The sequence below is a fragment of the Phalacrocorax carbo genome, chromosome 1, assembly GCF_963921805.1.
Source record: "Phalacrocorax carbo chromosome 1, bPhaCar2.1, whole genome shotgun sequence".
Taxonomy (NCBI): domain Eukaryota; kingdom Metazoa; phylum Chordata; class Aves; order Suliformes; family Phalacrocoracidae; genus Phalacrocorax; species Phalacrocorax carbo.
In genome coordinates this window covers 149,365,654-149,391,602 of record NC_087513.1, presented here as the reverse complement: position 1 = coordinate 149,391,602, position 25,949 = coordinate 149,365,654, and the positions used below count along the sequence as shown (strand labels likewise).

Below are 25,949 nucleotides of genomic sequence, written 5' to 3'. Positions count from 1 at the left end.
AATAATATCAAACATCACTAGGAATTTGTACACTCCAAATACATTTCAACTGCACTGATACAGATGCTTCTCAGTAATGTCTTCCTATAAAATCAACCGTACAATTTCTCTAACACCTTTAATTACCTTGTTTACTTTCTGCTTTATTGATAGCTTTAGAGCAGTTGAACAGCACTAAGAATCTTTTCTGCCTCAGAGGAAGAAACGCCAATCCACACTGCAGAGCAGATGTACCCTCCAGCACCTTGCAGTCCTGCTCCTCCAGTTAGTCAGAGCATCAGCCCCTTATTCACAATTAACCTGATAATCCTCACATTGGTGTAACACAGAAACACTACCACTGAGGTGGCTTGTAAACCATCTGCCTGAGGCTTGCATGAGGGAAGGAGAAGCAGAACTTTCATATAGCATACCGATAAAAGTCACATTCCAGCTAGTATTACTGCAAGTAAAGATGCAGAAGAGAAATGGCTTCCCTGTTCCTAGTACTGCAGTGGCCAGCAGAGACTTCCAGCATAAGCCCCAAGTGGGTTTTCTGGACAAAGAGCAGTCCTCAGCCACTACATCACATGCATATTACTTGCATATACATCCTTCGCCCACCCCAAGATGATAGGTTTATTCTTGTTCACTTTCTGGGGCAGTGCTATCCTGGGAAACAGAGGCAGATATTTATGACTGCTCTGTACCATCACACAAAGAAGCCACGTTTTTCTTTGGTACTAATTCCAGCATGATCTGGACTGAATCCAACCCCAAATAGATCCATTCAAAGACACTACTTCTCAAGTGCTGTAGGGTAGAATGATGCCAATTTAAAAGCTCCAAAGGACTTGGGGAAATTATGAATTGTAAAACAGCAGCGAATGAATAACTTACCTGCTGACCTAGCCTAAAAAACTAGCTTCTCTGATGGATGATAAAAGAACTTTGAGGAACAGTGGCTTTAACTGCTCACAAGTTTTAATGATCAGTAATCTAGCCACTGTCTCTGCTATTTCATTCTGACCCAATTACCAGAGAATCTTGCATGTGGCCTGCTGCACGTTCAGAACAGATATAGCACCTTAAAATCTTTTTCCAGCTTCGAAAATGTACAAGGCTGTCTTCAGTTACCTCAGGGGAAAAATGCATCATCAAGAACAAGTACTTTAGGTAGGTAATGCTACCAGTCAATTTAGGAAAGTTGTTTGACTTTTTTAAATCTAGTCAGTATATCAGTTTCAAGTCTAGAGCCTGAAGCAACTTTTCTGAGTAGCGTTGTGCATTGGGTTTCTACACGCTTGATGTAAAAAGGAGCCTCAGTTTTTCCTGAACGAAAACTTGGGACTACTCCCACATGGCACCTAATGAAACTGGTTAACAAAATAGATGGACTGCACTGTAGTTTGAGATACAATTACTTCCTTATGTGTTATAACTTATCCTTTGCAAACAGCTGTCTAAATATTTAAATGATTCACCTAATTTCTGCAAATCTGTATTTAAGTAGTCATTTTCATACTATGACACCTGCTTGTTTCTTTGTTCACATAGACTGAACAATCTGTCTCTTAATTTGTACATTTTCAAGGTCTGGGATTGTCTCAATTCTGCATTCATGTAATACTTAGGACAGTTGTGATCTGGTTGTATTTGAAACTGTTTATTGCCATCACCACCCAAATAATAAATAACTGAAGCACTTAGCAGCTTTCTTTTTCTTTTGAGATGTTAATATTAAAAGAATTGACTCTGTTCCCAGAACTGCATGTTCTCTTTTCATTAGTCTTATAAAAACCACACAAACCCTCAACCTTCTAATTTTCCCTGAAAAGAAACGCTGCTAGTTTTTAAGTCCTTTTTTTTGTCTGAGTTCCCCTCCCCACTATAATCTGCTGTTAAAGTAGAGTTCACAAAAAAAAGGTTCACATTGTAATCTTTTTTTAAAGAAAAAATCACATTTTTACTATCTGTGAACACATGAATGACATTAGTTTTTCAAGACTATCTAGGGCTTTATTTGACTGAATCATTGTGCCTACGCAGTACAACAGTCTTACTCCACAGAATCATCTGTAGATTTATTAGAGGGGGATCAAAGTACCGGAACAATTCCTCCTGGGAAAGTATCACTACCTGTAGGATGCAGCTGAATGGTGAGGAAGGGCATCTGTAGTGGTGCAACTCTGTTACTTTCTTGCCTACATTCAGCCTTAACTAATGTGGAGACCAAAGTTATAAGAGTTGATACTGGTGTGGTGGTAATGGCTTGTTTTTATTTTTGCATTTTTTCAGTGCTTTGCAGTTCCTTTCCTTATCTTACAGCAGCTCTCTCTGCTTGGGTCTCAGTGCCCAGGGTCCACTTCTGATTCTGGGAATATAAAGTGGAATGGGATCTCTTGCAGAAACATGACTGGGGCAGAAAGACAATATCTTCCCTGTATTTCCACATGGCAGAAGAGTCTCCCTCATATGGCATCATGTGGAAATCGTGCAAAATGTGGCAGTTTTTTGTTGTGGTTTTTTTTTTTTCTTTTCCTTATTCTGGAATGACAGCTGAGTAATCACAGAGTTCTGATCTGGTATCAAGGAAAAGTATGTTCCAGGGTTGCTGTGAATTCTAAGCTCATACCAGTCATTCAGGTAGACAGACCTGCACATTCACATTTCTAATAATTAAAAAAGTCATTAAAAAAAATCATCACTTAAAAACCTCATCATTCTACAGGCTGTTGTTTAGTGAAAAAAAATCAAAATACTCTTATAAAGCACTTTGAGAACTAAAGTTGAAAACTGCAGTATGGGAGACAGGGTGTATTGCCTGCAAATCAGCCCAGAGAGGACTGCCATTAGCTGAGGTCACACTATCAGCCCAATTAAGGTAATTACCTGAAGGCAGATGGATGCCTGCTTCCTGATGTATAGTGCACTCCTAAGAGCCAGCACTCAAAACTGTATCGTCCCTCAGTCCTTCTCTCGGCACATTTAGCAGCCACTACGTACCAGAACCTCTGCTGTTGGTGCCAGTCCTTGGCACAAGGTTGTGAATGTGACCAGCTGTATCCTGAAACAAGTGTCCCTGCTGTTGGGCATCATGTGCCTGGAGAACTTTACTTATAAGGTACACGCCTATAGATATAGTTGAGATATAACAGACTTATGCTCAGCCCCCTGCAGTTAAGTTAGACATGCTTTGGCTCACTTTGGAGCATGACATGGCCGCAGCTGGCCCTGGTGTCACACATGACAAACAGCTGGCCCTGAAGAGAGCCCGGTCAAGCTGCCTCCCACGGGGCAGTCTCCTCCACCATGAAGTTCCATCAAGCATCTTGCTATCCTTTTCCCACCTTAACGGATTGCAGCCTGACTCAACAAGTTTCTGCAGCAAAATTGGCCTGAATACTGTGCCTGGTGCCAAGCAAGCTGCCTTATGCAGGCAGCCTGATTGAGTCACGGATCGTGCAGCCTAGCTTAGGGTAGGGCAACTGTTAAAAGCGTCTTGCCTACCCCTAAAGGCTTGTGGAATCAGTATCGGTATTGTGCATGCGGATACTGTTAGGGAAAATCCTGACTGAAAACAATGGGAGTTTGAGGTGCAGGGACGGAATAATGCTCCTGTAATTTTCTCTAGCTTTCATGCAGCGCTGTTCAGCGATAGCTTTCTGACAGCCAAATTTGCTCCTGGTATAAAAGTCTCTTGAGTGATTACTAAACAGACAAATTGGTGCTAGATTGTGTTGTAAATGGTAATATCTTTATTCCCTTTTCTCCACATAGCTACAAGCAGTGGAACTAACAGGCAAAGTGTATCAAACACAAATCAAAGGAAACAAAAGTCAAGAGGAAAGGAGTGGCCTTATAATCAAAGCACAGAGTGAGGAGTTAGGAAATTTCAATTCTTAGGGCTTCCTGAATAAAGTCACTTCGCCTCTCTGGGCCACAAAGGGATATTCTTAATCACTCTGAACAGCCTCTTGCTGCACTTACCCTTCTGAGACTCACACATTTGACAGACTTTACTCCTCGTAATAGAGGGGTTAACTCTTGTTAACTGTGTGGGTGTCCGTTTAACTGAGGTCATTGTTTCTTTGGTGTAAACAAGCTGTATATCTATACTCAAATTAAATGATTAAATCTAATTCAAGACCACTTTGTCTTACAGTCTTCTGTGGGAGATGAGTGTGAGGAAGAATATCCCTTAGCACCCGTGCGAAGGCCGTACTACTCAGGGGGAAGGTTGGGTTGTGGAGGGAGATTTCTCTTCAGATTAAGTGGGCGTATTTTACTGGCACGAGAAAATGTTTTGGCACACGAGGAAGGTGCCTACCCTTCCAGGCAAATAGGAATCTGCAGTTTGCAACAGGCCACAGGGACTTCAGATGGAAGCTGCAGCAGAAATGTAAACCATTTTAAAGTAACTGTGACCTCATTATCCTGAACAGCAGCAAATTCATAAATTATTACTTTAGGGGGAAAAAAAATCCCAGAGTTTTTCCACTTGCCATGGCAGAGGCGCGTGCAGGTATGGGAAGTACATTTGGGATGAGGCAACGTGTGCTTCCAAAATACCAGGCACTGAAGGAGGTGGTGTGACAAGCCACCTTGCCTATGTGTGCCCATGTCTGTTTGTCTGTCTTTCTGTCCGTCCCGGCAGGCCACCACCCAAGGGCCACCACAGCAGGAGCCGTCAGGTGGCCAAGACGGTCGGCGCTGAAGCACCCTGGAAGGCCAGACCAGAGGCATGGAGAGGCTGCGAGCGCCCTTCCTTTCCCTCAGGTACGGTCTCTGGGAGGCAGGCGCTCTTCCAACAGCCGCTAACCAACAGCCCGCCGCTTGTTACGAAGGGAGGACAGACAGACAAACGGACGGGCCCAGACGCGGGTAAAAGCCCGGGCCGCCCAGCCGCAGCGCAACGCGCATGCGCGGCCGCCACCACGGCTCCGGCCGCATCCACAGCGGGGAAGGGGGGGGAGGGAGGGAGGAAGAGCGGGCGGGCGCCGTTGCGCCTGCGCGGGAGGTTCCCGGGCGGGGGGAGCCGAGCTGAGCCTAACCGAGCCGAGCTTAGCCGAGCGGTGGGTGGCCTCGCGCGCGCGCTGGCGTGGCCGGCCGTGCAGGCGCCCGGCGCTGCGTGCGGCTGGGCATGGTGAGCAAGGGGCCGCTGCTGCGCCTGTTGACCGCCATCAACCGGAGGAGGATGAAGCTACTCATGGGGCTCGCCTTCATCGCTTATGTCGCCTGTGAGTGAGCGGGGCGGGCTTGGACCGCCGGCTCAGTGCCCGGACGCCCCCGGACCCCCGCCGCTGGTGGGGAGGAGGAGGAGGTGGCGGCGGCGGCGGCTGCGGCTCCTCCCGCGGCGTGTTGCGAGGCGCCGCAGCGCGGCTGCTCCGGCCCGGGTGGGGAAGGTGGGGGTGGCTCCCCGCGGACCCCAGCGTCTCTGGGCGGTGGGGCTGAGGGCTGCCCCTCTTCCCCGCCTTCCCGCCCTGCCGAAACTTCCCCTAGCCTGGCGGGCAGCCGGCTAGGCCGTGCCGGAGGGCGCCCCGGCAGGCATCGCCCCCCTGCCCCGTCCCGGGGGCTTGCGCGGGGAGTGGACGCCCCCCGCCACGTCCCCTCGGCGGCCTTTGGGGGCGTCGGCCGCGCTTCCCCCCCGCTCCGCCCCCGGTGCCCCGCGGGAATGGGGCGCTCGGGGGCTCCCCGGTGCGGCGCGGCAGGCAGCCGGCCGGCCTTCAGGCCGAGCCCCGGGCGTGAGGTGGGGCGGGCGGCGGTGAGGGGTGGCGGGGCGGGGAGGCGGAGGGGGAGCGGTCCGAGGGAGACGTGGCTCAGGGAGTCGGTATTTCCGCAGCCGCTCCTCAGACCGCTCTTTGTCCGCCTTGCTCTTAACCTGGGAGGTGAGGCTGCAAGGAAGTTTTCCAGGGCAGGCCTCGTGTCTGTTTTTTGTAAAATTCCTCTGGTGGCCTTCGGGGGGCTAAATAAATGTTTGTTTGTTAGCTCTGCACGTAGCTGGAGTCTTAAGAGCCTGGAGAGAGGCACAAAGGTATTCGGGGAAATCTTAAGAATAACCACTGACAGGGGTATTTATAAGTTTTTAGTCGTGAGTCAAATAGAGTCAGCTCCTTTCCCTTTCTTGACCAGATTTTTCTGTTGCGTGTTTCATACTTGGTTTATTTCACGTTACTCTGTTCTGGGTTTTAGGCTTAGGTAGATTTTTACATAGATGGAACACCATGAGGAAGGATCTTTGTCAGCTTAGTTAGGGACAAGTGATTCTCTTAATGCTCCAAAACACATAGGTGAGCTGGCTTCAGGGGTGGGTGCGTACATCAGACTTAGGATCCTTCCTTTGACTTGGGAGGGTGGAGAGGTACGACTTGGATATGTTGGCAGAATGGGTGGCGTTTCCTACCCCAAAAACACAACATTGGAATTCCCTTTACTACCATATGTTACTCTGTTTGCAGGACCTTGTTATTTAGATACTGCTGTTATCATTGAAGTTATCACAGAATCACAGGTTGGAAGGGACCTCAGGCATCATCTAGTCCAACCTGTGCCAGCTCTGACTCTTAGGACAGTTTGTCTCAGTGACTTCAGGTTCCATGTATACTGAAGCAGGGAGAGCTTCACAGCTGTTCTTATTTTGAAAGGGATTGGTGTTTTGCCAAAAATGCTACTTAATTTTGAAAACAAAGTTACTAGGCTGGTGTTAAAATACTGGAATTGAGTGGCAATTGATGTGGTCAGCGGGACCTAGCTATTGATTAGATTCAATGGACAGTAGTTGGGTTTTGCTGTCTAGCTTTGTGGGTAGAAGTTAGCCTTAAGGGGAAAACTGCCATGATTTTTGCTGCCTGGGCTGTAAGTCACAGAAGGCTTCTTACAGCTTGTTTAGGGTTGTCTTTGGGATTCGGAAAAAATGGAGGAGGAGAGGGACTGTGGATCAATGTGGCAAAAAGTAGCTAAGAAAGGGAACAGGTTGGTGTCTGATGGAAGTATGTTTTTTTGCAAATCTAATGTGTCAGGTTTCTGTGCTTTTCAGTCTTTTGACTAGTGATCAAAAGTAGTGGAATCATTAATTATGGCTCACATGTCTTCGATGTAGTATGATATGCTTAGCAGATACCACTGGTATAATAGATTCTAGAGAGACTATTTTTTGTTTTCTATGGACGTGACAATGATCCCATCCCCCTATCGTAGAAGTGCACTCCTTGCAATATTACTGAATCATCACTGTGCTCTGGTTGCAGTCAGATAATGCCAGGCTAAAATAGCATAGAGTCTGAGGAAACTGAGCTGCTGGTGTAGGTGTATGTGCTGGCAGTTCTTAGTTCCTTCTCTCTCAAGTGCTCTCCAAATGACTAAGTGTTTTCAGGCTGTGCAGCTCCTTTCCATGAATTTCCATTCAGTGTTAGTCATGAGGAATCAGATTTGGAGCACATATGTTACAGGGAATGAAATGCTTGGCAAGTACATTATTTTTTTATGAACTAGGAGACAGGACTTTTTTGATAGTGCCATTTTGTCAGTTTGTGTGTGAAACCCCAAGAGAATGTTTAGGGAGTATCTTTCTAAAAGTGTCTTACTTCATAAAAGCTTCTGCCTTGAATGCAAGTTTGTTACAAATGTGCCTGAAAAAACTTCTTTGTGAGAGTTTGCAAACTAGAGGAAGAGCTTATACAGGCGGTTGAAAGGCTCTTGACTATCTCATTCTGAAGACTCACTGAGTGGCTCCCTTGGTAGTTTCACAGCGCAAGGTGTTGGATGGCTAGGCTGGCTTAAGTATCTCTGCACCACACCTCCTATTTCTCACCAGCATCCACCGTGTACAAGGACTTAAATTTCTGTGCTGTGCACCAGGTAAAGGAACAGGTCTGGACTGAGGTCCCCTTTTGAGGTTGTAAGCATTTGGCAGTGTGGGTATTCAGACAGCTGTTTTGGTCCAACACAGGAGGCTGTGCGATGGTGAAATAAATGGGCAGCAGGGAGTGCTGTTCACAGTGTTGCTATCACACACTTTTCAGGCCTACAATTGGTGTCTCACCTAAGGAGTCTTGTTGAAGTACCATCGTGACCTGAGGTGCGCAGTCAGGCTCACATTAAAGGTACCTAGAACTCTTTTGACAGACTTCACTGGGTTCCCTAGTGGCACTCAGAGTAAGGATCCTTCTTACTTTACATCTGAGTTTTAATTAATGTTTGATGTCTCATTTCCGGAAATCTAATTTCTTCTAATTTAAAAAATATTTACTTGAAACAGTGTGCTATGCATAGTTTGTGTATATAAAAGTAGAACCCCAAAAGAGCGCTTCTGTGCTGCAGCAGGCCATTAAAAGCTGTTGTAACTTAAGCAACTGTTCCCTTGCAAAACTGAACAGAGTTTAACTAACAATTACATTTACCTTATCTGTAGGCCCTAGGTGAAAGGGGTGATTTTGTTCCCCATTACCAAAGTGATGAATCTGGAGATAGTGCGGCTGGCGAGCTGTCAGAGTCACTCTGTCACCTGGCAGAATGCTACTCAATTTTTTTACATATATATATTTATGTATATTTCAGAACTAGATTAGTTGACTCACTTGCAGTGCTGTCTCCTGTGAGCATTACATGGCTATACAGTGCTACGTATAGTGGGAAGCCTTGCCCAAAGTTTGAATTTTCATTGCCTTTTTAAAGGGGCAAAGTCTTCTGCTAAGGCTTTTCTGTGATTTAACCCCCAGCAAGATACTGCAGGAGTGCTAGTGCTAACCAAAGGGAGGGGGGGCACATGGGGGTGGACTGTAACAAATCCTTTCAGTCATGGGCTGCACTTGCATCATCTCAAAGCTGTTGTGAAACTGTAGCTTAAGAGTGTGAGGTGATTAAAAACACAAGTGAAATGGATTTAATTGGTTTTTATTGTCTGTAATGAGAAATGTAGATAGATCACAAAAAAGCAACCAATTAAATAGATATTGTTTAAAAAAAAAAAAACCCAGTGTCTCCACAATATGAGTAACTTATATGCAGGCTGAGTGTTTTGTTTGCTTTTTAAAAAGCCCTCCTGTTTGTGGGTTGGTATGTCAATACATAGACACCTTAAGCTCCTTCTCATTGAAGTTTTAAATGTTTATTCAGCTTTATACGGACATACTGAGATGCTTCAGTGAGGCTGTCTTTGTAGAATCAGGATTTTATTTAAGTTGTTGGAAATACACTGTAAAATCTTGTAGCCAGGATTTAAAGACCAAAGCTTGTCAATCGTCGTGGTTTGCTTTAATCTAGATGCTACCGTAAATAATCTACTGATGTCTTGGTATAACAAGGGAGTTGCATGTTCTTAATGAAAATAAAGTTAAGAGCTCGATTTCTGGTAAAGTAGAACAGTTTGCTTTGCTCATTTGTTGATCAAATAGTTCTCAGGAAGTATGTCAGTAGCCTTTTTCCTTTTCCAAGGGAAAAAAGAAGGAATAGTAGGGTGCTGTCATGAGATCCAAGCTGAAGACCTCATTACCTTTGTAAGACAAATTACATAAGCACAGCTACTGAAACAACTTAAAAACAAAATATCAAAATGATGTGAGGGAAGTACATCCTGCAGTGTAGTAGCTTGACTTCTCCCAGCATTGTTAGTTTCCATGGTTGTTATCCTTGGTTTTACAAGGTTAGCCATTTGTTTTTGTCAGATTTCCATCAGCTAGTTAGAATGTAATGTGTCAGAATATCAAGGTGCGAGTAAGCTTTTCCATCTGAATCTTACCAGCCTCTTGCATGTGTTCAAGACAAAGGTTAAAGGCTACTTAATGTTGTGCTCTGATAAGCTGTTACTTCTGCTTTTCGTAATAGAAAAGTAGCTGTGAATTTGGTCCTGTCCGCTTGCTTCAGGCTAGCTGTCCGCAAGTTATTCATCACTGGTATGGAGAATTTCAGAAATCTTCCTTCCCCGGCTGTTTTACAGCTAGACATCAGGATTGACTGGCCATGGGAGAGTTAGAAGTGGTCTGAAGTGGCATGAGGCTCATCTGCTTTTTGTGTCAGCGTGCCATGCATTCTCCACCAAAAAAAAAAACCAAAACCAAAAATGTTTGCTTGCTGGCTTCATGTCCCACAGACCTGCCTTTCATCTGTGGGTTTATGCAAATAAGTTTACTGTCTTCAACAGCTTCCAGTTCCCTGCTCATCAGGCTTCCAACTAGCTGTAGCAGTGTAGCTTATAAAAATCTGTTCACACTTAGGCTGAGTGTATCAGGAATAGATGGACTCCACCTCTGCTTTGCAAGCCATGATGTTTTACGCCAGTTTTTTGACATCCTGGACAAATTCACCCTCACAGTTCCCAGCTTATCTCTACTTAATATTTGTCTTTAGTATTTGTCTTTAATATTTTATCTCCACTTAGTGTTGGTCTTTTCTGTAGCATGTGCAGCAGCAGAATGTCATCGCTCTACTCAAAGACAAGCACTTTAGAGCTTTCATCTTCTTTCCCTCTGCATTTTTGCAGAGGGGAAATGTTTCCCTATCATTTATGTTGCTTGGGTTTTTTTTCTGTAAGGTTGGGTGACCAAAGCAGAGTCTCGTTGAAATTGGTAGTTTTCAACTTCTCATTCATGGGCCCTAGGGAGGGAGAGGTGGGGGTTACTGCTCGGACTGACTGAAGGGGTTTGCAAAAGGTAACTAGGAAGAGTGAGCTTGTTTCAGTTACAGTGCTGACCATTGGAGCATGCTGTGAGTCTGCTGAAAATGATCTTAGCAGTCAACAAACCTAAAATATAATGCTGAAAATAATTGATTTGAGTCATGACCCTTCATTTGATTGCCACCCTAATTTGAGTCATGTTACCTCAGGTGGCTGCTCAGTTTCTGGGGTTTAACAGGCATGCTGGTATATTGTCGTTATCGTAGAAGGGTGGAATATTCTCTGCCTCTGCTTTTCATGAAAAATGTGCTGCAGTTCTGCTAACCGTGTCTGGGAAACAAAGGGAAGGTCAAGGGCTAAATTAAAGAAGGCAGTGCCTGCCCACCCCCCCTTTTTTTTTTTAAAAAAGGCATTTGAAAAATCACAGTTGCCTTCTAGATTGGGGAAAGCATGATTTGTGTAATACTGCATATGTTATATTCCAGTGTTGAGAGAATAGTTCTGCTGCTTTCTCTTTCCTTCACTCAAAATAGGGAGATGTGTGCCCCTAACAGCAGCACATACAGGTCTGTTGGCTTTGAGGGTTTCTGTTGGTTTCTCTAACCTGCCATGTTGCTTTAGAGCAAAGGCAGAAAGATGCTTTTCTCTACAAATTTTGTGCATTTGAATTGTGTAGAAGAGATCTGTCTGGAGATAGATGTCATTTCATAGGTTTTTTTAATCATTTGTTGCTGTTTAAGGAAAGACACTGAGGGTTTTCCGTTCTCTATTTTTAAGTGAAAAGGCGACACAGGGTTGTTAGCAATTTAGATTGCTGAGCTTTCACATTGCCAAAATAATTTTGACTCTATTCAAAACGTAATTATTACATAGTACTCCAGTTAGGTATAGGTTAAAGTCCTTCTGTTGTCTCCCTTGGGAATTGAAACTTTTTGTAGGCAGTCAACATATTTGCATACTACTTTGTTGTTTCAAGCCAGTAAATTCAAAGCTAGAAAGTTTTATGATGTCCAGGCCCACTCAAGTACATGTGGTGATGAAAATTGAAGATCCTGTTTGGAACTTCATAACTGTGATAAATGTGATAATATGCATTCTGGATTTTTTCTGTGGTAAATATTGGATATTGTTTTTCTGTTTGTAGTAAGTAACAATTGGAGTGCATTACCTTACTTTTGGCAAAATACGAAAAATAGACAAAAATGGGTGAGCAGTGGTAAAGAATTATATGCTAAAGTTATGAGATAGGAAGGAGTAGAAACACTGAACAGTAAACCGGGGAAAAATACTTAGCAGAAGAGTTGGAAAGAATTTGCCATCTGGGAAACAAAGAACAGAATTCAGTCATAAAATGACGATGCTAACTGAAATGTTAAAATAAGTATTCATGGTTAGCTTCCCATCCAGTGTGAAGCGCCATTAACTCCTATAAAGAAAGAAAATTTGCATAATGTTATATCTCACAGCTGTAGGGGTGTATCGGTTTGCCAAAGCTTAAGTATTCTTTCTTAAGAGATGGTACTAAAATGTTGTCCTGGTGACTATTTTGTGTTTGTTTTGCTATGTGATGACTAGCTGAGGGATTGGTATAGAGTGGTGGTGTTATCCAAATTGAAGAGGGAGCATCTTCCCCTTCAGAAAACCTTGTATCCTGGTGTCTAGGGTACTTCCCACATGGGAAAAGCTACAGTTTCTAACTGCTGTCTTTGATTTGGGGCAGGAACTTTACTGTTGAACAAGACATCAGTTCAGAAAATAAGCAGGAAGAACTACTTGCCGTACAGAAATCTGTGTAGACACACCAGAGGAGATATTTTTTAATATTCAAATTATTGTACCTTCCCTAAAGGCATAATCATAAAATTCACCCAGGAAGGAGACATTCCATGACACAAAATTATGATTAGTAATTGTACGTTGTTATCTCCACTAGTATTGCAACATACTCTCATCAGTGTAATAATTTTCTGAAGCAAATTAACTATTGGAATTACAGATAGGATACAATTGAGGATTTTTTTTATTGCTAAGAAATCTAGACTATAAAATGCAGTTTGAAATGCATTAGCTAAGTCATAGAATGGTTTGTGTTGGAAGGGACCTTTAAAGATCACTTAGTCCGGCCACCCTGGCATGGGCAGAGCCCCGTCCAACCTGACCTTGAACGCTTACAGGGATGGGGTGTCCACAACTTCTCTGGGCAACCTATTCCAGTATCTCACCACTCTTACAGTGAAGAATTGCTCCTTGTATCTAATTTAAACTTACTCTCAGGTTAACATCCTCGCCCCATGTCCTGTCACTACAGGCCCTGGTAAAAGTTTATCTTCATCATTCTTATAAGCTCCCTTTTAAGGACGGAAAGGCCGCAATAAGGTCTCCCCACAGCCTTCTCTTCTCCAGGCTGAACAACCCCAGCTCTCCCAGCCTGTCCTTGTAGGAGAGGTGCTCCAGCTCTCAGATCATTTTTGTGGCCTCCTCTGGACCCGCTCCAACAGTTCCATGTCTTTCTTATGCTAAGGGCCCCAGAGCTGGATGCAGCTCTGCAGGTGGGGTCTCACCAGAGCAGAGTAGAGGGGCAGAATCACCTCCCTCGGACCTGCTGGCCACGCTGCTTTTGATGCAGCCCAGGATATGGTTGGCTTTCTGAGCTGCGATCACACGTTGCTGGCTCATGTCCAGCTTTTCACCCACCAGTATCCCCAAGTCCTTCTCTGCAGGGCTGCTCTCAATCCATTCATAACCCAGCCTGTAGTGATACTGGGGGTTGCCCTGACAGAGGTGCTGGACTTTGCACTTGGCCTTGTTGAACTTCATGTTTGTATTTGCCCACTTCAGAAGCCTGTCAGGGACCCTCTGGATGGCATCCCTTCCCTCAGTGGCACTGCTCAGCTCGATATCATCTTGCAAACTTGTTGAGGGTGCACTCAATCCCCCGTCTGTGTCTTTATTAAAGATCGGTATCTTTATTAATGACACAGTACTGCCCACTGACCCTAAGGGGCACCACTTGTTACTGATCCCTTTGGACATTGAGCCGTTGACCACAACTCTTTGGATGAGGCCACCTAGTCAAATCCTTATCCATTGAGCAGTCCATCCATCAAACCCATACCTCTCCCAATTTAGCGACAAGGATGTTGTGTGGGAAATAAGTTTTCTTTACATTATTACATATCTAATTGAGATCTGCAAAAGAATTAAGACTTTAATACATCTATAGTAATAAGCGTTTTATGAGCTCCCTTCACCAATTTTTCCTTTTTTGTCAAGTTTTCCTCTGGAGGCAAAAAGCTTATTTCTACCAGGAGACTGAGGCTGCTGAGTGACTATGGAAAGTCAGATTTAAGGAAGAAAACCCTCTTTTGAATGACGTTGCATCTCTCTGAAATAGAAAGTTTGGCTGAAGCATTTCACTCTGGATTTTCAGAGCTTACGATTTTGCTTTAGAAATCCAGGGTATGGCCGTATATCAGTTCATATTGTTCCTGCATGCTGTTTCTCTTGATAGTGAGATCCATTTGAAACAAACATCATCTTGTACTCTTTTTATTCTGAAGAACAGAGGTTGTAAGGAGGGCAATACAGGGAAAAAATCCTGTGTTTTCAGCAAAATCCAGTTAGGCAAAAGTTTCTTTAACTGAGTGTCTTGAAAATGCAAACAACAAAGCCACTGGGAAAGAAAATGGTTTTAAAGGAGATTGCATCTGGTTTGGTACAGTTGATCTCTATGGGCATCATGGTCTCTCTTTTTAAAACATCTGTTTTGAAATGTATGTGATGCTGAAACTAATATTGTCACTAATAATTTCAGATTATGAGTGTGTGTTACAGTCGGTGCCTTATAATAGTGACTTGATTTTGATGTCATTTAAAGAGACCTAGAGAAGAGGGATCATCCTGGGGTGAAGGCACAGGCTTCCTTTGAGATTCTGTTTTTTCCAACCTTCAGATTGTGATAGTGGTGTTTTACTGATTCCTCAGCCTATTGTGGATGAGTTAATTAGGGCATGCAATGTTCTTAGGGTAGTAATCTGTGTTTTATAGAAACCTATACAGTAAGTATTATTGTGGATGACAGACTCAAAGGACATTCGGATGAAAACATACATCCTGTTCCTATATTCTAGGGATCTAGAAGTATAATTCTTCGCTGCTATACAGTGCAGCTCGTCAGAGCTAGAAGTTCTGTTGTACTTTTTTGGGTGTGACTTAACAGATTTTGTGTTGGAGTTGGTGGTGGGGTTTTTTTTAACACTTCAGGCAGGCAGGGTTGGCTTGTAGCCAAAGCATAGGTCTTCGAATATTCCTTTCCTGAAAGTAGCCCAGTCATCCTACTGCTCTGCATCTGGCATAATTTCAGAAAGGGTCATCTCTAGTAAAAATAAACCTTTAAATTTCCAGGACACTAAATGTATTCAGTAGAAGGAAAACCGTTCTTCAGTCATCTGTGACTGATGGCTTTTGTTTAAGGTACTTTTGAGAAGTCTTGCAAATCTACAACAATTTTATCATAAGGCTGTGCTTGCCAATTAGTTATAGCTTTATCTCTCAGAGGCTGGAGGGAAAAAAAAGGCAATCAACAAAACAAACAAAAAAAGAGATTGGGGTTTCCTGAAAGCCGTGAGTGATTAATGTTTAGTTGGCAAAATGTAAATACCTCTTTAATGACAATACTGTAATTAAGGCTTTAAGAAACAAATCTATTTTCTAAAAGTACAGCTCTTTATCGCTTCATCAAAGGCATGACATTCTTCTTCTCTGGAAGCTGTCACTTTAAAGTGTAATGTCTGTGGGAGTGATTAATGCCTCTGATGTACTTTTAATCTTCATGGTACTCACAATTAATCCTTGCAAAAATGCTACAATAAAAATGGTTGTTCTCACTATTTTATGGAAGGGATGCAGAGGGGAAAAGCCTTCCCAGAACAGATAGAGTCAAAATAGGACTATACCTTTCTCCTGCACGCCATTAAACCAGCCTTTCACGTGTCTCAGAACAATGCAGATATTCTGATCTCTTCCCTAATGGTAACTTATTATTGCCTTAATCAGTCACTGGGTGAGATTTACAAATAGTCTTTGAGAGAATAAGCAGAACCGTTATTTCTTCTGTCTTGTAGGTGAGTGTCTCAGTTGTTTGGTTACACGTCATGCTTCTATCCATCCAGTCCAATTAGTCATGAATTTTTCCCTTGCACAGAGTTTCAGTTAGATGGCAGGAAGACTGTCCATGAATGCTTCCTAGTTTGATGAATAGGGCATTCTTCATAGAGTATGTTCTGTGTGTGGCTGTGGGGGGTGAGGGTGTTAAATCTCTGAGGTTTGAGAATTGGCATAGGACTGTTATCCTGGATGAATACCTCTTGGCTTAAAAGATTTGGCTTTAGAGTTGGAATTTTTTTAAAATTGTTTGTTTTTGGTTTTTTTTTAAGACTGGCTTTTACAATGAGGTGCTCAGTTATGTTAGCGTTTGCTTAGATTTGGGTCCATTAGGAGTTTGATGCTTTTGAAAACTGGGTTTATGTGTAGTGCCTGATTAATGAGCTTTCTGGTATGGGAAGCTTTTTTTAACCATCCACACATCTGCAGATTTGGTGCCTGAACTTGGGCCTGTCAAGGGGTTTTGTGGTGCCTTTGAGGGTTTTTGTCTTGGATTTAGGGTTGTAATTCTGCATCATTCTGCTTGTGGATTTGGGCCCACTTGCCTTAGTATGTTTCCATCATTCTTGCCTGAATGTCAGACTGGCCTTGGTATAACCTTTAGAGCAAGGAAGTGACAATTCAAGGAAATCCACAGCTACAGAACCAGCAGTGTGACTATGGCTTACAGAAGAAGCCCGTTTTATAAACAATTGTGATGTTTATTTAGAAAAATCCCAAGAAAACCTTATTTCCACAGTAGCGCAAAGCCTTACCTCCAATCTCTTTAACCTTGATGTAAGCTGTGCGTAAACCCATGGTAGCCAAAGAGATCATCCTTAGAATTGTGTCTTCAGAATCCTTTGTGAGGGCAGTATGTTCAGGCAAGTTTCTGCGGCACCTCTCTGCATGTGAGAGAGACTGCAGGGTTCTTCAAATCTCTCCATATAGTATTTCCTATGTGGTTCATTTTGCAGTTTCATTCTCTTTTGCAGTGATAAAAAGATACACTTCTTAATGACCTCCCATTAAACTTCTTACTCCTACGGAACTGGGATATCAAGCGTAGTGTTTCTGGAAGCACAGAAATGCTTTTCTGAGTTCCCCTTCTTTGCTGTGGACAGTGAGCACACACAATTAACATGTTTTCTATAGGAAGCCAGTTTCCTGTATGCAGTGTAGCTGTGCACTGTCTTTGCAACAGAACTGGTAGGGTAGTATTTGTGGTGCAGCTGGCAACTTGTTGTTTTATCAATTTCTGCTTCACCAACTAAGCCCAGATGTTTCCTGCCACTGTGTAAACAATACCTTACGTTATTTGTATGCATTTCTGTAGCTGAGAAAAATAACTGATTGTAAGTATAGCTGAGTAATGTATAACTTGAGAATTCTGTACCTGTAGTTGCCAAATGGTCATCATTCATCGCAAAAAAAAGCTTTTCCATTAATGTCATCATAAATAATTCTAAATGATCAAAGGATGGGGAAGCCTGCCATATGATAGGCTGGGAGAACTGGGTTTGTTCAGCCTTGAGAAAAGGAGGCTTAGAGGGGTCTCGTCCCCATGTACCAGTACTTAAGGGGCAGCTACAAAGAAGATGGAGACTTTCTTTTTACAAGGAGTCCCATGGAGAGGACAAGGGGGAATGGACACAAGCTGCTCTTGGGGAGATTCCGATTGGACACGAGAGGGAAATTTTTCACAGTGAGGACAGTCACCATTGGAATAATCTCCCCAGGGAAGGGGTTGACTCGGCCACGTTGGACACTTTCTGGAGTCGTCTGGACAGGGTGCTGGGCCATCTTGTCTACACGGTGCTCTTCTTAGAAAGGTTGGACTAGATGATCCCTGAGGTCCCTTCCAACCTGTGATCCTGTGATAAAATCCTAGCCAGAAGGTAAATAACTTGAATTCAACTTAGTGCTCAAAGTTGTATCCCTTTTTCCCCACAGATAATTTACTTTATCTAATCAACACAAAATCCACAGTGTTTTTTAAATTCATTTGGATTTTATTGATCATCTGTTCTAATGTAAAGCTTCCTTAACTTTTCCCGGGAAAAAGACAGGTTTTATGATACCACCACAGATATCACAGTGCCCTCCTACAGTTTGTTTTATAGTCTGTCATGGATTCATTTGAATAACTCTCTGAATTACTCAGCAGCACTCAGTAGATAAAAACAGTTCAGTAGCTTTGTCATCCCCTAAAGGGCGGAACAGCGACTGCATTACTGCATCCTCAGTCGTGTCCTCCCTGCTCCTCTTTCCTGGGTATGTTTTCTTTCTTTTCTTGCCTGGAAGGTGCCTGTGACTGTAGCAGTATTTTTTTTGTTGTTGTTTTCTTGTTTCTGTAACACCTCATCACCTGCTTGAGATCCATAAGTAATAATCGTGAAAATGGTGCAAAGCCTGAATCTAGGCAAAATACTTCATTGGCTGCTACTTGAGACCTGAAGTGCAGCTTACAAAAGCTGAGGACACTTCAGAAGCTTTCTGTGTGTATGTTACTGCTGCATATAGACTGCTACTCTTTCTTAAGACCCAGGTAATTTGGATCCTTAGGTTGAGCCTTGTCTCTTAAAAAGCAATTGCAGAATGGTTTTTCTGGCGATATTCAGGGTATATTTCCTGTGTTGCTTATTGTTGCAGAGTCCCTTACAGAACTGTTCCCTATTAACCCTGTTTGTCTTGACGGTCTGAAGTTGTCAACTCTGTAGTGTAGCCTGGTTTGTGGCTTCTCATTTTTTCACTTTCAACTACATTCTGTGTTCTAGTTGAAAGTTAAAAGGAAAATCCGTGTTCTGATAGTCTTTGTGTAATCACTTAAACCCTGAACAGTTTCAGAAGATTTTTTTTTTCCAGTAGAAAAATAAATTGGGCAGATGAATCCTTTTTGTGAGCACAGAGAAACGGCTGATAAATGTTTGCTGTGCTATTTTATACTGCAGTTTGTCTTCCTTAAAAACACTTTTTCCATACAAAGAGTGTAATAAATGATCTTTGTTTGCTTAGTGAGGTGTTTGGTTGCATTGCTTAGATATGTTTTGTGTCTGCATCACAATATATACCTATTTAGAGACAGAATTCACATGCACACAAGCCCTTGCTACCTTTAATGCAGGACCTTTGTGGCACCTCTTTCGATTGGTCCAGCTGTTGCCTATAGTGGCCAGTCTTTACTTGTCAGTCTGCTGTTTTCAGTCGTGTGGTTCAGGTCTACAGGACTCCTTTCTTGCTCTTGCCATATTTTGTCAATAATCCTAAGAAGTCCAGAGTTCTGGCTTGTTTAATATGTGTGCAGTGTCAAATCATAGTTCAGAGAATTCTAGTACATTTTGTTTATGTAATATAGTGTGGGGATAATGATCAAATAAGTATGTCTGCTGATTTACTGGTCTGATAATTCCAGGTGTGCACTGGAATAGCCTAGTCCTTTTTTATTGAATTACTGTATTTTCCGATTTTTTTGTAGTCTCATGTAATTTCATCAGAATTCTTCCCATATTCTTAAACTGTGTTCTAATCACTTGGTGTGTGTATGTATATCATGTTTTTTACTTAAACAGATAATTTGCCATTAACATAATTAATATTGTTTTAAATTCCATCTGATGATGATAGGAAAAAATGACCTCGTACTGTTATATGACACTGTAATGTTCTCTCTTTTCTTATCTTCCAGCTGTATGGGGAAACTTTGTCAATATGAGGTAATGTATATAATTTTTGTATTGAGTATCCCTATCTGAAATAACTTACCTTTCCCATCAACATGTATCACTGTATGTCAAGTAGGGAGAAAATAGAACAGCAGCTCACACTGTTTGGACGGTTGCTAAGCAGCTGATACCATTTTTTTAAATACAAGGTGTTCAGTCTCAAAAAGGGTTGTATGTCTGCTGCAAATCTCACCCAGGAATCTTACACTCGCTTTACAGAAATTAATCTTCTGATTTTGGAGATGTTTTCAGGCAAGTTGGTTGGTGTAGCTGGGCCCGTGGGCTTGGATTCTGCTTTTCCTCAGCGCAGATATGACCTTATCGCAGTGACAATACAAGCTTAAACACTGAAGAGCAGCAGATCCTCCACTGCTTGCATAATTATGTTTCTGTACCTAGAATTAGAAATGTGGTTTTGAGGGTTTTTCTTCCTCCACAGTTAATTGGGAAAAAATCTGATGGTTTAACTGCTGAAAAGCAAAAAAAATCCTGCATTGTACCCCAGAATTTTTGCTGTTAGAAATAGGAAGGCATAGCATACACATGCAAAACATACAGATTTTCACAGCATTTCTGCTTATATGTGCGTGTTTTTCCTCGGTAAATTCACCAGCAAGCCACGACTGAGGAAGAAGGTGAAGAGAATATGGGGACAGTCTGCTCCCTACAACAAAGTCTTTCCGCCTAGAGGACAAAACGTTTCACTATGTTGCTTTGCTAGTAAAGTGGTTTTGTACTTTCTTGCTGTTCTTAGCAGCACAGAGTAAGGAAAGTTTGAGGCAAAGTAAGAAAATTAATTGCTTTTCTGTGGGCTCTGATCGACCCAGGACAGCTTACCCTGGAACCTGTTTCTGTCCCAGGCTGTCCCCTTCACTTCTCTTGGGGTTTCTCGCCCTTGCTACAAAGTGTTCAGCTGCTATAGGCAGACAGCTGCTGAACTGCTGCGGCTTGCAGATGGAGGTATCATTTAGAGTACCATGTTATCGTGACCAGCAAACTGTGGCAGCTTAGCAGCTGTTACGTGAGCAGCTGAGCATTTCCAAAGGAAGGACAAGAACCTCAGGAGTGGTTTGAGGCGGGCAGGTGGGTGTGGGATCCAGTGTGTCTAGCTGTCCTTACAAATTCTACCATTAGCTGCATCTGATTCTTATTTGAGTTGTCCATTATAGAGCTGTTGAGGAGGAAAGCTTTGGCTGAGGACCTACATTGGGCCTTCAGAACAAATAAGATCGTCTTTGTTAGGAGGAAGAGCTCATTAAAAACTAAACTGCAGAGTGCCAGTCCTTAAGTTCCATGTTTTGTGGAAAAAAAAAAAAACAAAAACCACAACCCGATATTAGGAACCATTTTGAGGGAACATTTTTATATTCTTGAGAGGTTTTCCAAATTTTCCTTGCTCATTTAGCAGAGAGGAAAGCCTTTATTCCATGGATTGTTCACATAGCTTTTTGTAGATTTCTGTTATTTGGGAAAACATTTTAAAAATTTACAAGAATTACTTAATATTGCTTCCTTGTAGTAAATTCATACTATGTTAACTGGAGGGTTTTTATTTGCCACTTTACCATAAATTACAATTTGTTTGAAAAAGATAGTTCAGGGTCTGCATGTCTTAGTCTCGGAGTTTACTGTACTCTTTACTCATACGGCAAAACAAATCTGGTCGATAAGATTTTTGCCTCAGTAATAGACTGAACTGACTAAAGAGAGTTTTACAGAGGGATATGAAGGGTTCTAAGTGTGGTATATATGTATCTGCCTAACAAAGGATCTTCTGTTTCTATAGGTGTAATAACTTCAGGTCCCAAGTAAAGGAGCTTTGTTTTATTTGAAAGAACCCCTTTTTATGTTGGATACCCATGAATCCTTTTGCATAAGAGCTTACTACTGTTAGATAAATAATTCCCCTTTCAGGAGGTTTAACTGGAAAAAAAAGAATTATGCAAACTTAAGGAAAATTACATAGACTAGGTGCAAGAGGTAAAATTTAAAAATACATATTCTACACTTGTAGAAGTTTACTTCAAAGAATGGACCCAACTAATTGTGATACTTGACATAATTAGATGCTAAATAAGACCACACAGATTTGTGCAAGACTCCAACCCTGTTTTCACAAGTTACCTTGACATCCTTCATCCTTCAGTGTATAAGCTTGGCTTCCCTGCAAACAAGTAGCACTTATGTTCTGGGTATTGCCTATCAGATGGTCACAAAAGACAAGTTTTGGTACAGTTTTTTTCTTTTTTTTTTTTTTGTAAAAGTTGACAGTCAAAACTAGACATGTTTGCCCTTCTCTCTCTTTGATTGAAATTACAGATACAGTTGTGGCATTAAGGGAAAATGTTTTGTTACCATAATTGTAGCGTACAGTAAACAGGGACCTTCAAAGAGACATCTTAGGCATTTGCATAGTAAAGCTACACTCAGAAACATTTCTGCTGACCCTACCTTAGTGCAGTGATTAGACACTTTTCTCCAATGAAGTTAATTTTCTCTGTAACATGAATGTCATCTTTATTGTTAGTACTCATTCCTGTGGGCTTGGTTCAGTTTCTTCCAAACATGACTAGCCAATTTCAATGGGAATCGAACCATCTGCTTTCATTTGTTCTGAGTATGCCTTTGAAATAATACTAACTTTGGGTGCTTTGAAGATACTGTTTTAACATGAAAAGCATGATGCAGGTGCAGCAGAGCAACTATTGCTTAGGTATGGATTATGTTTTTTCCTTTCTTGCCAACAGGTCTCTTCAAGAAAATGGGGATCAGAAGTTGGAAAGTAAAATAGAGGAGGTTAGTTTGTTAATAGTTGTAGTCTGTTTTGTTTTAAGGACTCCATTTCACTCATTTCATATTGAAAAGGTGTATTTAGTTCTCTCTCATTACTCTCCATTGCGCTAAAACGACTCAAAGCATTGAATTTGTGTCTGTACATAAGTGTTCCTTCACTACAGTGCAGTTTCTAACATAGATCTGTGATTTTAATCTTTTTTTCCTCTAAACCTTTCTTAAAAGTAATATCTCTGTCTCATTTGCTGCAGAGGCTGTGGTAAAGTCCTCCCGAGAACGGGTTTTTGTTACTGAATGAAGGTTATACACCCTTTCCGCTGTCACCCTTACAAAATGTTCAATATATATGTTTCATTAGAAATTTGAAACCTCCCAAAAATGCTTTGCTTTGTTCTTACCTAATGAACAATGGTAGTGGTGTTTGTGGTCAGGGATGGTGTGCAGTACTGATGCTTTAGGCACAAGTCCTGGCAATTTCTGGGTAGACACACTGGTGGTTCTGAACTTCTGTACCAATACCTCTGAATTTCCATTTTGACCTCAGTTTGTTGTGAAATTTTAATAATGTGTTCAACAGATCTTTCCCCAGATGTTTTTAAACTTCCAGTCTAATAACAGTAGAACAAAGAATTTAATAGATATAAAAGTCTCTGAGGTCAATACACCCTACCCCTTGTGTGGGTGTGTGTGACCATACTAGTGTAGTCTGGTCTGTCTAGTGTCTTGTATTCCAACAGGTTTATATAGCAATCATTCCTCTGGACACAGCGAGAAGGCCACTGAAATTGCTTAAAATCAATAGAAAGGTTGTGTTCTTAGTTTATGCCCTTCGCATTCCTCTTTTTTTTTTTTTTTTTTTTTGGAGTTCTGGTAAACATTGCAGCAAGCATTCTGAAAATCCCAGTTTAAGAATGGTCAAATGCTTGAAATGCAATGAGTAAATCAGAGTTACTGTAAGGTCTGAGAATTTGAGCATTTCTGGATCTTTTTTTAAAGCTTTAGTTATACAGTATCTTGAACCGTCAGAGTAAGCGTAATTGTTTCAAGAACTATTTGCTGCTTCACAGAGCTAGATATTTAATGAATATAAATTACAATACTCTATTTCCTCGTAAGGTGAACACACAGCTTATTTCAGTTCATGAAGTTCCTGAATTGTCTAGCTCTAACCAGCAATATTTGTACAAAACAAATCAATGGTGGTTGGTGATGTGTTGCTGTATTGTACCACTTCAAGTGATAACCCTCTGATAGCTTTCAACTTATGTATGGCCCTAGATGGTAAACTTTGTGACAAGATTTTATTAAACTTAAAAACAAGAGTTCAGGGACTTGTTGAAATTTGTCAAGGCTGTTAGAAATTTGGGTCCTGTGATAAGGAACCTGAAACTGATGCTGACTTATGTGATTCTCTCTTTGAAGCACTGCTTTGAAAATAAGCGAAAATGAAAACAGAAGTCTTAGTAGGTGAACTATATTTTCTAACAAATTTCCTTCTAATATTTTTTTAAAAGCCTAGATGTACCCTCAAATCATGATGTAAAATGTATCAGATTTTAAAACATGATGCCTCTTTAAATTCACATATCATGTTCTAAAGTAATGGTAGCCTTTGCACGGGAGGTAATACCTCTGTTTCCGTGTCTATCTACTCTTAAGTGCATGTATCTGCTGTCCATTTAAGTAGCTGAGGTTTTACTGACTGTTCTATTGTGCCGTTGCTCAATATAGATTGCTTTTGACAACCTCAGACAAGTCAGTTGTGACTTCACTTTGCCAAATATGAATCATAACATTGGATGTTCTTGTCAACAAGTCCATGGTACTTATAGCCTTGAGGTGATTTTTTTTCAGTGGTAAACTAAGGGATTTCACACTGTACAAGGTGATTTGATTTTTGGTGAAAAAGGTTCAAAGATTTTTTTGTCATAAAGGATACTTTAAGATGCAAGTTTCTTGGAGTGTCTTCAGTGAAGCTCTTCATAGAAGACTTTACCGTGATTCTTGCTCTAAAGTAACTTCCTATATGATTGTTTTGTGATGTGAATCTTATTCTATTCTTCCAAGATTAAATATTATTCCTTTATTTTAGGCTGTTGCACCTCTAAGGGAGAAAATCAAAGATCTGGAAAAAAGGTATGTCTTTTTGCTAAATTTGGGAAGCAGTTAAAAAGTACGGTTTCTGTTCTGGAGCAGTCAGTTCTGTAGTTGTAGGCTTGAGATAAATGTTTTGCCTGTACCCTCAGTACCTTTGGATCCTGTGGAAGAATTTGCTGTTTTGAGTCCAGCTGGTTTAGTAAATTCAACCCAGGTGTGTGTTAAAACATATTCTCAGTCTCTTGCAGTTAAAACCAATATGTTTTACCTCACATTTCCCACAGTTGTGATCCGTTACCATGGTTCAGCTAATGTACAGTGATTTGCTTGTGAATCTTAGTCTCTGTGTGTGCTTTGGATGAGCCTGACTGACTCGCTTCTCTCAGGATTTGTAAGGGAATGTGATATCTTGGATTAAACTGGGTGATGTAATTGAGGACAAGCAGACAAGCTGCTTGATGAGCTGCAGATATTAAATGTGTGCTGTAGTTCCACAAGCACCTTAAGTTGACATAGTTGTTAAAAAAAAATAAACCCTGCAACATCGTTTCCTCACTTCTATGCCAGCAGAACCACTGGAGTTCTGATAGTAAACTGAATGGGGAAACCAGGCATTTCAATCTCTCTTTGCAACTAACTCCTTTGCTCCCCGGTCTGGTTGCCTTTCCGCCAGATCAGTTCTGCCATCTGAGTGCCCTCACAGGCAGATGCTTTTCATTGCAAAATAAGGTCTAGAATATGGGTGAGAATTGTCAGCTCTGACAAGGATGCTGTTGCTTTAGTGATACTGTTTCACAGGTGGCACTGCTGATGTCCCAAGCAAACAGCTAGTCAAGAATGCTGCATTATAAGGGGCAAGCAATCACAAGTCTGGACTTACCCCAGCAGTACCAGTAGGCCCGGATGGTTACGTATGGCATACTGGTTGTGTGCTGTTCTTCTGGAGAGGAGGGCAGAATCCCATAGCTCTTGGCCAGGGGTATGGTCGACACCTGCAGTGTGTTGGTGTTTTTAGTTTTGTCTTGCCAATGAGCATTTGCCCCTCCTCCTCCCACCTGTCCTGTGCTGTAAAAAAAAAAAAAGAAACAAACCACAAACCAACCCAAAATACCACAACTAAAAAAAAAAAAAACAAAAAAAAAAAAACCCAAAAAACAACCAACCATTAAAAAAAAAAGAGATAAGAAAAAATAAGTTGTCTGTTCTGGTTTGTTACAGTTGATTTGAAAGATTCAGTGACGTGCCACATGCAATTTATTTCAGTGAGAATGCTGCTCTGATTGCTCATCTTTTAAATACACGTGAACTTAATGGATCAAACTAGGCAATGTATTGGCAACATGAAACAAATTGCAGACTGCATCACCTGTAGTAGTTGCATGTGATACTACTATACCAATTATAATGGTCAAATTATAGGGTAGAGATTTTATGTTTAGATGAAATTTTTTATGTCCTGCCTCTCTTCAATTGACTTATACTGGGCTATCAATAAAGATTAAATATCTTCAGCTTCTGTTGTTGGTAGTTCAGTTATTTCCTTCAGTCACTCACAGAGGACCTTTGTGGGAGGGTGTCCTTATTGGCCCTTTTTTGGGTATTGT

At 41.7% G+C, this 25,949-nt stretch overlaps 1 protein-coding gene across 1 annotated transcript in view; it reads left to right on the top strand.

The window, feature by feature from the left end:
• The first annotated feature begins 4,983 nt into the window (after window positions 1–4,983).
• UXS1 (UDP-glucuronate decarboxylase 1) overlaps window positions 4,984–25,949 on the top strand; it is a 66,560-nt gene continuing 45,594 nt past the window's right edge. Inside the window, exons 1-4 of the mRNA XM_064439534.1 lie at window positions 4,984–5,219; window positions 19,419–19,446; window positions 22,203–22,251; window positions 24,341–24,384. Coding sequence (XP_064295604.1) covers window positions 5,123–5,219; window positions 19,419–19,446; window positions 22,203–22,251; window positions 24,341–24,384 — 218 coding nt within the window. The 5' untranslated portion in view covers window positions 4,984–5,122. The remainder of the gene's footprint in view (window positions 5,220–19,418; window positions 19,447–22,202; window positions 22,252–24,340; window positions 24,385–25,949) is intronic.